This window comes from Haliotis rubra, unplaced genomic scaffold (assembly GCF_003918875.1).
Source record: "Haliotis rubra isolate DU_JTF1 unplaced genomic scaffold, ASM391887v1 Scf1049, whole genome shotgun sequence".
Lineage (NCBI taxonomy): Eukaryota > Metazoa > Mollusca > Gastropoda > Lepetellida > Haliotidae > Haliotis > Haliotis rubra.
Window position 1 is genome coordinate 114,890 of NW_025764947.1, and position 12,704 is coordinate 127,593.

General features: G+C 45.6%; 1 protein-coding gene across 1 annotated transcript in view; it reads right to left on the reverse strand.

The window, feature by feature from the left end:
- LOC124275557 (U5 small nuclear ribonucleoprotein 200 kDa helicase-like) overlaps positions 1-12,704 on the reverse strand; it is a 62,575-nt gene that overhangs the window by 14,775 nt on the left and 35,096 nt on the right. The window contains 5 exon segments of the mRNA XM_046711138.1: positions 1,409-1,611; positions 6,064-6,321; positions 7,417-7,608; positions 7,883-8,011; positions 8,310-8,408. Coding sequence (XP_046567094.1) covers positions 1,409-1,611; positions 6,064-6,321; positions 7,417-7,608; positions 7,883-8,011; positions 8,310-8,408 — 881 coding nt within the window.

Here is a 12,704-nt window from a genome sequence, read left to right on the forward strand (position 1 = left end):
TCAATCCCACTGGCCCTCATCCCCACCCCATCTGACTCAACTCTAACCAACCCATCCCATCCCACCCTAACCAACCTGTCCATCCCTACCCTAACCAACCCATCCCACCCCACCCTAACCAGCCCATCTGACCCACCTGACCAACCCATCCCACCCCACCCTAACCAGCCCATCTGACCCACCCTAACCAGTCCATCCAGATTCACCCTAACCCATCCCACCTTAACCCATCCAACCCCACCCTAACAACCCATCCCACCCCATCTGACCCACCCTAACCAGCCCATCCAGATTCACCTAACCCACCCCACCCCACCCTAACAACCCATCCCACCCCACCCTCACAACCCATCAGACTCCCACCCTAACCAGCCCATCTGACCCACCCTAACCAGCCCATCCGGACCCACCCTAACCAGCCCCACCCTAACAACCCATCCCACCCCACCCTAACAACCCATCCCACCCCAGCCTAACCAGCCTAACCAACAAATCTGACCCAACCCTAACAACCCATCCCACCCCACCCTAACAACCCATTCCACCCTAACAACCCATCTGACCAACCCTAACAACCCATCGCACCCACCTAACCAACTCATCCGACCCAACTCTAACAAACCCATCGCACAACACCGTAACCAACCCATCCCATCCCACCCAAACCAACCTGTCCATCCCTACCCTAACCAACCCATCCAACCCCACCCTAACCAGCCCATCTGACCGACCCTAACCAACCCATCCCACCCCACTCTAACCAGCCCGCCTGACCGCATCCAAACCAGCCCATATGACAACACCCAAAACCAACCATACTCTAACCAACCCTTAAAGGACCAAACTCTCACAAACAATCTGACCCCACCCCAACCAGCCCATCTGACACCACCTAAACCAACCCATCCAACTCGAACCAACCCATAAAGGACCAAACCGTAACAAACAACCCGACCCCACCCTAACACACACACTAACACCACCCTTACCAGTCCATAAAGAAGCAAACCCTTTATCTTCAACACCACCAAAACACCAACCAATCCTCAACAACACCCACAAACCTAGCCATCCTCAACACCACTCAAAACCCTAGCCATCCTCAACACCACCCAAAACCCTAGCCATCCTCAACACCACCCAAAACCCTAGCCATCCTAAACACCACCCAAAACCCTAGCCATCCTCAACACCACCCAAAACCCTAGCCATCCTCAACACCATCCAAAAACTTAGCCATCCTGGCTATCACAACCGTATCCCCACAATCCCAACCTCCAACCCCCGAGCCCACAACCATGTGTTTTACCAAATATTTAAACTAGTGTTATTTAAAACAGCATGCTTTTTTGTTCATCAAAATAAGCTTCCATCAGTTTTAGTTGTACTTCAACAAGCAGATACTCACGAGTGCGTCTTTCCATCGTAGTACTGTGTGTCCATGACAACTGTAAGATGGGCAGCCATGCTCATGCCCCATGCCAGACTCCTAGATGCCACAACAACCTGGATTGCCCCACTGTTAAACAGCTGCTCCACAACTTTACGCTCTATCTCATTCAGACCCTCATGCAGGTATGCAACTCCATTTGTCAGAGTCTCCTTCAGTGTCTAACAACACAAAAACATAACTGATAACAAAAATATCCATGTTGGAATAAATAAATAATTCTCATTAAGTTATTTGGGTCTTAAACTCGGAAACCTAAGAAAGTAGGAAAAGGTTACAAACACAAACTCCTAAATGATGTCAACCTTTGAAAAGGAGAGTACTGTATAGTGGCATAACAACAATTTGCTTAAGGTTTGGTAATGCAGCCAAGTGGTAAGAGCGTTGGCTCATTATGCAGAAGACCCTGATTTACCTGGAATATTGCTGAAAGTTACAGAAACCCTGACTGACTTACTCAATTTTATAGAAGTAAAGGTAAGTAAAAGAAGATGTAAGTTTTCAAATAAAATTGATATTTTAAAACTTATCCTGACTCATGATCTTTTGCTTATCTCCCTTTTCTTTTCGAATGGTAGTGGACCACTTGAATCCCTTGAAGTTCCCGAGGCGGACGTAAAACTACACTCACCCACAAGTTAGCTCGATTTTCCCGCGTAAACAGTCATGTGATTAGCTGTATTTGTCACTCTCTCCTCATTTTTCTGCCCAAGCACTTGGATCTGCTGTGCAATCCGAAGTGTTTCCAGCGGGGAGGTCGGGAGGGCTTGACCTCATGAGTCAGGATAAGTAAAAAAAAATCAATTTTACTTGAAAAATTACATATTTTTTCCTATACAGACTCATGATCTTTTGCTTATAGAATCCAATGGATTGGTGGTGGGTCAGGCCACTTCCTGGATTCATCAGCTGTCCTTAGATACGTCCCCCCAATGGGAACTGTGCAGTGGCATTTCCGAGATCCTACACGTACTTGTCTTACGTACAGGTAAGATCTTTACCCATACAGGATCTTTAATCACTCATGCTAGCCTGTCCTAGACTGTACACAAGGAGGTGTGTAGATAATGTCGAATCTTTCAGATGTCTGGTCTGTCTAAGATGACACCGGTATTCCGCCACTTGAGGATGAGTAGCTTTCATCGCAGTGAAGTCTTTCCGTCTTGCATAAGTCACAAACTTCAGCCACTTGTCATCATACAGGTTACGAGTAGATCTGCGTATCACTAGCGTTGCTGCTTTTGATACGGTCCACACGTGTAGCTGGAACAGTGTTGGGTTCCTTTGGACTTGCTTGGTGTGAGGATGTATGAGTAGGTTCGGCCAGTCTGGTAAATTGATTGTTGGATTTCCGAGATCTTCTATTAGGTCTAGGAACCATACTCTCGCTGGCCAGTATGGCGCAACCAAGGTCAGTTGTAGCGCCTGTGTCTGTTTGATCTTCAACAGTACTTTCGGTAGTAATATCAGTGGTGGAATCACATAAGCGTTTAGTCCTTCCCATGATATGTTCAGTGCATCTGTTGCCCAGGCTTGAGGATCTGGAACTGGTGAGACAAACGTCTGTAGTTGTTTGTTGAACCTTGTGTCAAACAGGTTTATGGAGGGGGATCCTATTTCCCTTATGATGAGCCAAAATGCTTCTGGATGGAGTATCCATTCTGTAGGTGACGGGTGCAGTGGTCGGGAGAGAGCGTCTGCAAGCACGTTCTTGACTCCAGGTATGTGACACGCCTTTATCCAGATGTTTGCCTCCTCCGAGATGTCAAATAACTGGAATGTGAGCTGTAGTATGCTTGGTGATCTTGTAGATCCTTGCCGATTTATGGAGAATGCCACTGTAGAGTTGTCTGTGTTGACCATCAGCATTCTGTTGATCAGCGAGCTCGACCATAGTTGTCAGGCGTTGATCACAGCTTTCATCTCCAGCAGATTGATGTGAAGATGCTGCTCTGTTGGGACAACTTCCTTGATGCAACTTGATTGTTGAGATGTGCACCCCAACCTTGTATCGATGCGTCTACGTAGAGATGTGTGTCGAAGGCCGGCTCTTGTAAATAGGTCCCTCTGCAGACGTTCAACCTGTGGTTCCACCAAAGTAGGTACTTCTTAAGATTGTGTGGCAGCAAGATAGGGTCGACGCTGTCCAGATGTTTTGTCAGGAACCGTTGCAGCGGCCTTAGTTGTAGTCTTCCTGTGCGAGTCAAGTCCTGCGCCGAGGTTAGTAGACCGAGTAGACATTGCCATGCTTGTAGTGTTAACAGAGAGATGACTGCTTGTGGAATCATGGCTTGCATCTTGACCCAATGATCTTCTGGGACCACAATTCGATTCTGTGTTGTGATAATTCTTATTCCTCGTAATTAAAGATCTTGTTTGATTCTAACTCCAACTTCATCAGGTTCACTAGCCATCCTAGTTGCGTCAGCAACTTAATTGTTCAGCTGCATGTCTGTATGGATCTTAAAGAAATACCGATGTTGAATCTAGTTGATAGGATATAAAATCCTAATCCCCACGCTGAGTGATGAGTGTTAATAATATCATCTGTACGTCCGTTCAAGGATACTTGAAGGCGTTAACCTTAAGCCTTTTTACAAAGATCACCTTGAGGTTCTCCAGTACTTGAGATATCGGCTTCATAGGTGATATCATATTGGAGTTGAAGTCATCAGCGAATATGAAGTACATCTCTGTTGGGTTGGAGTCAGTGAGTGAACGACAATATCCACAGGCCATCTGCTACCTGGTAAAAGACCTAAGCATCCGTATAGATGAAGTGATTCCTTTCATCAAGTAGGTTGTCGTCCGAAACTGAACCTATACAGGTATAAGGTTTGTGCAGATTGTAGAGTTGTGCAGGCTGTAAACTGTAGGGATCGCACATGTTGTAGATCTTTTTGTTGAGTTTTAAACTCTGACAAAACATCCGTTTTCATCATTGCTTCGTTTTATTCAGCCGTATGGTAATTGAGTCGATGACAACAACCTGCCTGTTGATGTAAGGGTTTGTTAACCCTAGGGTTCCCTTCGCGAACGTCTGTGATGTGAGCCTTCTCTTCGCGAACCTCTGTCTCGTGATGAGTGACTTCGTGAACCTCTGTGAGAGATATGAGATCTCGATCTAGAGCAGCTAGGTGTAGGAGATGGATCCTCCGATGTTCTCGAATGTTGAGGGTTCGTAGATGTAGAATGATGAGTAGGTATCTCATGTCTTCTATCCTCCTCCAAGATGAGGATAGGCATCTCATGTCTTCTATCCTCCTCCAAGATAACAGAGTCGCCCGACTGTGGAGACTTTCGCAAAGGTGTACGTTCGCCAACGTAGTCTTGAGACGTAGTTCTCTGAGTAGGTTCACGCAGGTCTGTAGGTTTGCGCACGATGTCAGTAGATGAGAGGCTTCGACGAGCCTTAGCTTCTTCCTCAAACCTACGTTCCATCATGGCTATCATCTGGTTGGTGAATTGTCTCATAATTTCACCCGGATCAAGTTCTGTGTAGATTGAAGCTGCTGCGGTGTAGAAGAAGAGTTCGCGAACGCTGATGAGTTTTGTGCCTCGCCTTCACTCCGTTGAGAGGTTGGTGGTAGTTCGTCAAACAGCTGTCCTGCTGTGACCGTTGCAGGAGACGATTTAGTAGTCAATTGAGTCGCCGATCTCGTAGGTACTTCAGGTAGAAGTAACGGAGGATCATCAAAAAACGTCTACTTCATGCGGAGGTAATATCTCTTCGTTGAAGGATTTCCGATGCATTGACTTACTAGGCCGCGTAGATTTACACTCCAATCTGGTAACAGATGCTTTCTTCTGCGACGTAGAAGACGACATCGTTTTCTTAGCTTGAGTCGGACACAACTGCGTTGTAGCCGATCTGTTCTTGGCCCCCGTACCAGCAGACTGCCCCTGCAACATACTCAACATAGCACCAGTATTATGAATTTCAGCCGCGACTTGAGGTGACTTCCTCACTCGATCCATGGCACGTCTATAGATATAAGACAAATATTGATTAAATTGTAGATTTGATAAATCAACACAATAAGTACAGCGCAAGCTGGAAGAACATGGTTTTATGCACGAAGGGCATTGGGGGTGAGGATCAGCCACGGATAACCTGTGCCTGCAAACACTGCAAGATTTCATGAAATGTAAACAAAGTTACATAACAATGAAATTATGACACAAATACAAATAAGTGGACAAAATATTTACATTTAATACATAGTAGTTATTGCCAAATCCATACACAGCATAATTTTGAAGAATAGGACCTAAATAAAAAGGATATAATGCTATATACGGGACTCCAGTGCTCGCCCAACCATCCACTTGGGCGAAAAGGGAGAGAGTGACAAGTAAGGCTGGTCACATGACTGTTTACGCGGGAAAAGGGAGCTAACTCGTAGGTGAGTGTAGTTTTACGTCCACTTCAGGAACTTCAAGGGATTTAAGTGTTCCACTACCATTCGAAAAGAAAAGGGAGATAAGCAAATGATCATGAGTCAGGATAAGAAAAATAATATTTGTCTCGTGACACTACTAGCATCAACTCGGAGAACAATAAAGATATTCAGTCCACCATCAAGGTGAAGCAATTGGTAACAGGTACCAACCTTGTCCGACACTTTCTCCAGGAACGGTTCCAGGTCGGACTCCACAACATGGAGGAAGCGACTCTGAGGCTTATCGTCAGGCCCTGGGGTGATGTCAGCAGCTGCAAACGTGAGGATGTCTATAGCTGTCAGTCTGGTCTGCTTCCTGGACGGCACAAACAAGACCACAGGCTTCCTGGGAGAGTACTTCAAAATGGCTTGGTATGCTGGCTTGGCCATTGCGATGATACGTGAGGCATTGTGAGAAATGTTAAATCCCTGCAAGAGTAAGTTGTATGGTTTACTGATATATGTCATCATAAACATAAATGCATCAATTAAGAGATCATCATACTGTTTGCAATGTTGAACTATGTTATCTGATGATTTTATAATCCTAAGTTGAATATGGAACCTGGTGTTCTATTAACTAACACAGTGTTACAGACTTAAAACAGTTTATTTTCAGGTTAGGTTAATGTGATTTGAAAACTCAACTGATCATTCAAAACAAGTATTCCCAAATCGTTCATTAGACTGAACCATCAGGGGCTTGCGCCAAAAAGCAGTCTACTACAACAGTCAACACTTAACACAGATAGAGGATAGACAGAGGCTGGTCGTAAAACTAGACACCGACTCGGGACTGTCGTAGCACCATGACATGATGGACACGACTCGGGACTGTCGTAGTACCATGACATGATGGACACGACTCGGGACTGTCGCAGTACAATGACATGATGGACACGACTCGGGACTGTCGTAGTACCATGACATGATGGACACGACTCGGGACTGTTGTAGCACCATGACCTGATGGACACGACTTGGGACTGTCGTAGCACCATGACATGATGGACACGACTCGGGACTGCCGTAGTACCATGACATGATGGACACGACTCGGGACTGCTGTTGTACCATGACATGATGGACACGACTCGGGACTGTCGTAGCACCATGACATGATGGACACGACTCGGGACTGTCGTTGTACCATGACATGATGGACATGACTCGGGACTGTCGTAGCACCATGACATGATGGACACGACTCGGGACTGTCCTAGCACCATGACATGATGGACATGACTCGGGACTGTCGTAGCACCATGACATGATGGACACGACTCGGGACTGTCGTAGCACCATGACATGATGGACACGACTCGGGACTGTCCTAGCACCATGACCTGATGGACATGACTCGGGACTGTCGTAACACCATGACATGATGGACACGACTCGGGACTGCCGTAGCATCATGACATGATGGACACGACTCGGGACTGTCGTAGAACCATGACATGGACACGACTCAGGACTGTCTTAGTACCATGACATGATGGACACAACGTTGTTATCACTGACCTGGATATGGAGCTCCAGAGGAACAGGTCTCACATTGGGATGGAAGTTGAAGATGGCAGTGGTGCCACATCCCAACCACGGAGCTACATCCTTGGCATTGGAGAGCGACGAACTTAAGGCCACAATTCGGATGTTCCTCTCTAACTGTGAGGAAATGTACCTCATCCTGGAACAGATTACCTCCAGCACCGGCTGCAACACCATACATTGTTGGCATAGTTATTTGACTGCCTACATGAAATACAACCACATTGAGAAACTACACTGAAATACCAGCAGCAAGGAAATATTATCATACCTGGTTCTAAACAACATATAACACTGACATCTTCGCAAGTAAAAGTGACCTCATGTATATGGTTTGTAAATGGGGTGTGATGTAACAAGTCACTAGGATGGAAGTTGTACTACATTTGACACGTAAGAGACTACAGCAAGACAACAAGATCTGGCACAAGTGACCTACCCCGACTTCCCAGCCAATCAGGTGCAGCTCATCGACAATGAACAAATTCACATTCTGAACATTCTTCCTCTGTTTCCATCGCCGTGACAACACATCCCACTTCTCTGGTGTGCTGATCACAATGTTTCCCTGTTTGAAGATGAATATTTACAATCATGATTAGAATCCAGAAAATGTTGACATCCGGTGTTTTCTACAGTGGCTCCTTACTCTCATTCTTATTGTGTCAGTGATGCCAACCAGTCCACAATACTTTAACCAAATAATGGTGGCCTGACCACTAACAGATACTGGCCCCACTGGGCCCAGCCAATCATCAACTGGCTCTCATGAGCATTAGGCTTACTGAGAACTAATTCTACTGTAGAATCAGTTCCGGGAACTTGCTATCTATTAAAGATATATTCTTCATAGTGGAATGTCTTACCTTGGCAAGGAGCTTGAGATCTGTGCCAGTCTCCCCAGTCAGGAGGACAACTTTCTTCCCCAGCTGAACAGCAAACTTGTTGTACCAGTCATTGTACACCTACACATGGAAATCAGGAACTTAGTAAGTTTAATGGCTTACTTCTAGTTTGATTTGTGAAAGTAAAAAAATGACCATATGTGTGTGCATCATGACGTAGTTATCATCCAGCATAATTCAGTTGTAAGGAATCATAGTCTGTGAGGTCATAGTGGTCTGTGAGGTCATAGTGGTGTGTGGAATCATAGTGGTCTGTGAGGTTATAGAAGTGTGTGGAGTCATAGAGGTCATAGTGGTTTGTGAGGTCATTGTAGTGTATGGAGTCATAGTGGTCTGTGAGGTCATAGTGGTCTGTGAGGTCATAGTGGTCTGTGAGGTTATAGTAGTGTGTAGAGTCATAGTGGTCTGTGAGGTTATAGTGTGTAGAGTCATAGTGGTCTGTGAGGTTATAGTAGTGTGTAGAGTCATAGTGGTCTGTGAGGTCATAGTGGTTTGTGAGGTCATAGTGGTCTGTGAGGTTATAGTAGTGTGTGGAGTCATAGTGGTCTGTGAGGTTATAGTAGTGTGTAGAGTCATAGTGGTCTGTGAGGTTATAGTAGTGTGTAGAGTCATAGTGGTCTGTGAGGTTATAGTAGTGTGTAGAGTCATAGTGGTCTGTGAGGTTATAGTAGTGTGTGGAGTCCCAGAGGTCATAGTAGTGTGTGGAGTCCCAGAGGTCACAGTAGTGTGTGGAGTCAAAGTAGTCTGTGATGTTATAGTAGTGTGTGGAATCAGAGAGGTCATAGTAGTCTGTGAAGTCATAGTCGTCTGTGAGGTCATAGTGGTCTGTGAGGTTATAGTAGTGTGTGGAGTCATAGTGGTCTGTGAGGTCATAGTAGTGTGTGGAGTCATAGTGGTCTGTGAGGTTATAGTAGTGTGTAGAGTCATAGTGGTCTGTGAGGTCATAGTGGTCTGTGAGGTTATAGTAGTGTGTGGAGTCATAGTGGTCTGTGAGGTCATAGTAGTGTGTGGAGTCATAGTGGTCTGTGAGGTTATAGTAGTGTGTAGAGTCATAGTGGTCTGTGAGGTCATAGTGGTCTGTGAGGTTATAGTAGTGTGTGGAGTCATAGTGGTCTGTGAGGTTATAGTAGTGTGTAGAGTCATAGTGGTCTGTGAAGTCATAGTGGTCTGTGAGGTCAGAGTGGTCTGTGAGGTCATAGTAGTGTGTGGAGTCATAGTGGTCTGTGAGGTTATAGTAGTGTGTAGAGTCATAGTGGTCTGTGAGGTCATAGTGGTCTGTGAGGTTATAGTAGTGTGTGGAGTCATAGTGGTCTGTGAGGTTATAGTAGTGTGTAGAGTCATAGTGGTCTGTGAGGTTATAGTAGTGTGTGGAGTCCCAGAGGTCATAGTAGTGTGTGGAGTCCCAGAGGTCACAGTAGTGTGTGGAGTCAAAGTAGTCTGTGATGTTATAGTAGTGTGTGGAATCAGAGAGGTCATAGTAGTCTGTGAAGTCATAGTCGTCTGTGAGGTCATAGTGGTCTGTGAGGTTATAGTAGTGTGTGGAGTCATAGTGGTCTGTGAGGTCATAGTAGTGTGTGGAGTCATAGTGGTCTGTGAGGTTATAGTAGTGTGTAGAGTCATAGTGGTCTGTGAGGTCATAGTGGTCTGTGAGGTTATAGTAGTGTGTGGAGTCATAGTGGTCTGTGAGGTCATAGTAGTGTGTGGAGTCATAGTGGTCTGTGAGGTTATAGTAGTGTGTAGAGTCATAGTGGTCTGTGAGGTCATAGTGGTCTGTGAGGTTATAGTAGTGTGTGGAGTCATAGTGGTCTGTGAGGTTATAGTAGTGTGTAGAGTCATAGTGGTCTGTGAAGTCATAGTGGTCTGTGAGGTCAGAGTGGTCTGTGAGGTCATAGTAGTGTGTGGAGTCATAGTGGTCTGTGAGGTTATAGTAGTGTGTAGAGTCATAGTGGTCTGTGAGGTCATAGTGGTCTGTGAGGTTATAGTAGTGTGTGGAGTCATAGTGGTCTGTGAGGTTATAGTAGTGTGTAGAGTCATAGTGGTCTGTGAAGTCATAGTGGTCTGTGAGGTCATAGTGGCCTGTGAGGTTATAGTAGTGTGTGGAGTCATAGTGGTCTGTGAGGTTATAGTAGTGTGTGGAGTCATAGTGGCCTGTGAGGTTATAGTAGTGTGTGGAGTCATAGTGGTCTGTGAGGTCATAGTAGTGTGTGGAGTCATAGTGGTCTGTGAGGTCATAGTGGTCTGTGGGGTCATAGTAGTGTGTGGAGTCATAGTGGTCTGTGAGGTCATAGTAGTGTGTGGAGTCATAGTGGTCTGTGAGGTTATAGTAGTGTGTAGAGTCATAGTGGTCTGTGAGGTTATAGTAGTGTGTGGAGTCCCAGAGGTCATAGTAGTGTGTGGAGTCCCAGTAGTGTGTGGAGTCATAGTGGTCTGTGAGGTCATAGTAGTGTGTGGAGTCATAGTGGTCTGTGAGGTTATAGTAGTGTGTAGAGTCATAGTGGTCTGTGAGGTCATAGTGGTCTGTGAGGTCATAGTGGTCTGTGAGGTTATAGTAGTGAGTGGAGTCATAGTGGTCTGTGAGGTTATAGTAGTGTGTAGTCATAGTGGTCTGTGAAGTCATAGTGGTCTGTGAGGTCATAGTGGTCTGTGAGGTCATAGTAGTGTGTGGAGTCATAGTGGTCTGTGAGGTTATAGTAGTGTGTAGAGTCATAGTGGTCTGTGAGGTCATAGTGGTCTGTGAGGTTATAGTAGTGTGTGGAGTCATAGTGGTCTGTGAGGTTATAGTAGTGTGTAGAGTCATAGTGGTCTGTGAAGTCATAGTGGTCTGTGAGGTCATAGTGGCCTGTGAGGTTATAGTAGTGTGTGGAGTCATAGTGGTCTGTGAGGTTATAGTAGTGTGTAGAGTCATAGTGGTCTGTGAGGTTATAGTAGTGTGTGGAGTCATAGTGGTCTGTGAGGTTATAGTAGTGTGTAGAGTCATAGTGGTCTGTGAGGTTATAGTAGTGTGTAGAGTCATAGTGGTCTGTGAGGTTATAGTAGTGTGTAGAGTCATAGTGGTCTGTGAGGTTATAGTAGTGTGTGGAGTCCCAGAGGTCATAGTGGTCTGTGAGGTTATAGTAGTGTGTGGAGTCATAGTGGTCTGTGAGGTCATAGTGGTGTGTGGAGTCCCAGAGGTCATAGTGGTCTGCGAGGTTATAGTAGTGTGTGGAGTCATAGTGGTCTGTGAGGTTATAGTAGTGTGTAGAGTCATAGTGGTCTGTGAAGTCATAGTGGTCTGTGAGGTCATAGTGGTCTGTGAGGTCATAGTAGTGTGTGGAGTCATAGTGGTCTGTGAGGTTATAGTAGTGTGTAGAGTCATAGTGGTCTGTGAGGTCATAGTGGTCTGTGAGGTCATAGTAGTGTGTGGAGTCATAGTGGTCTGTGAGGTTATAGTAGTGTGTAGAGTCATAGTGGTCTGTGAAGTCATAGTGGTCTGTGAGGTCATAGTGGTCTGTGAGGTTATAGTAGTGTGTGGAGTCATAGTGGTCTGTGAGGTTATAGTAGTGTGTAGAGTCATAGAGGTCTGTGAGGTCATAGTGGTCTGTGAGGTCATAGTGGTCTGTGAGGTTATAGTAGTGTGTGGAGTCATAGTGGTCTGTGAGGTTATAGTAGTGTGTAGAGTCATAGTGGTCTGTGAAGTCATAGTGGTCTGTGAGGTCATAGTGGTCTGTGAGGTTATAGTAGTGTGTAGAGTCATAGTGGTCTGTTGTGTCATAGTGGTCTGTGAGGTCATAGTGGTCTGTGAGGTTATAGTAGTGTGTGGAGTCATAGTGGTCTGTGAGGTTATAGTAGTGTGTAGAGTCATAGTGGTCTGTGAGGTTATAGTAGTGTGTGGAGTCATAGTGGTCTGTGAGGTTATAGTAGTGTGTGGAGTCATAGTGGTCTGTGAGGTTATAGTAGTGTGTAGAGTCATAGTGGTCTGTGAGGTTATAGTAGTGTGTGGAGTCATAGTGGTCTGTGAGGTTATAGTAGTGTGTAGAGTCATAGTGGTCTGTGAGGTTATAGTAGTGTGTAGAGTCATAGTGGTCTGTGAGGTTATAGTAGTGTGTAGAGTCATAGTGGTCTGTGAGGTTATAGTAGTGTGTAGAGTCATAGTGGTCTGTGAGGTTATAGTAGTGTGTGGAGTCCCAGAGGTCATAGTAGTGTGTGGAGTCCCAGAGGTCACAGTAGTGTGTGGAGTCAAAGTAGTCTGTGATGTTATAGTAGTGTGTGGAATCAGAGAGGTCATAGTAGTCTGTGAAGTCATAGTCGTCTGTGAGGTCAAAGTAGTTTGTGAAGTCACAGAGGTCTGTGTGGTCACTGTATGAAGTCATAGTAGTC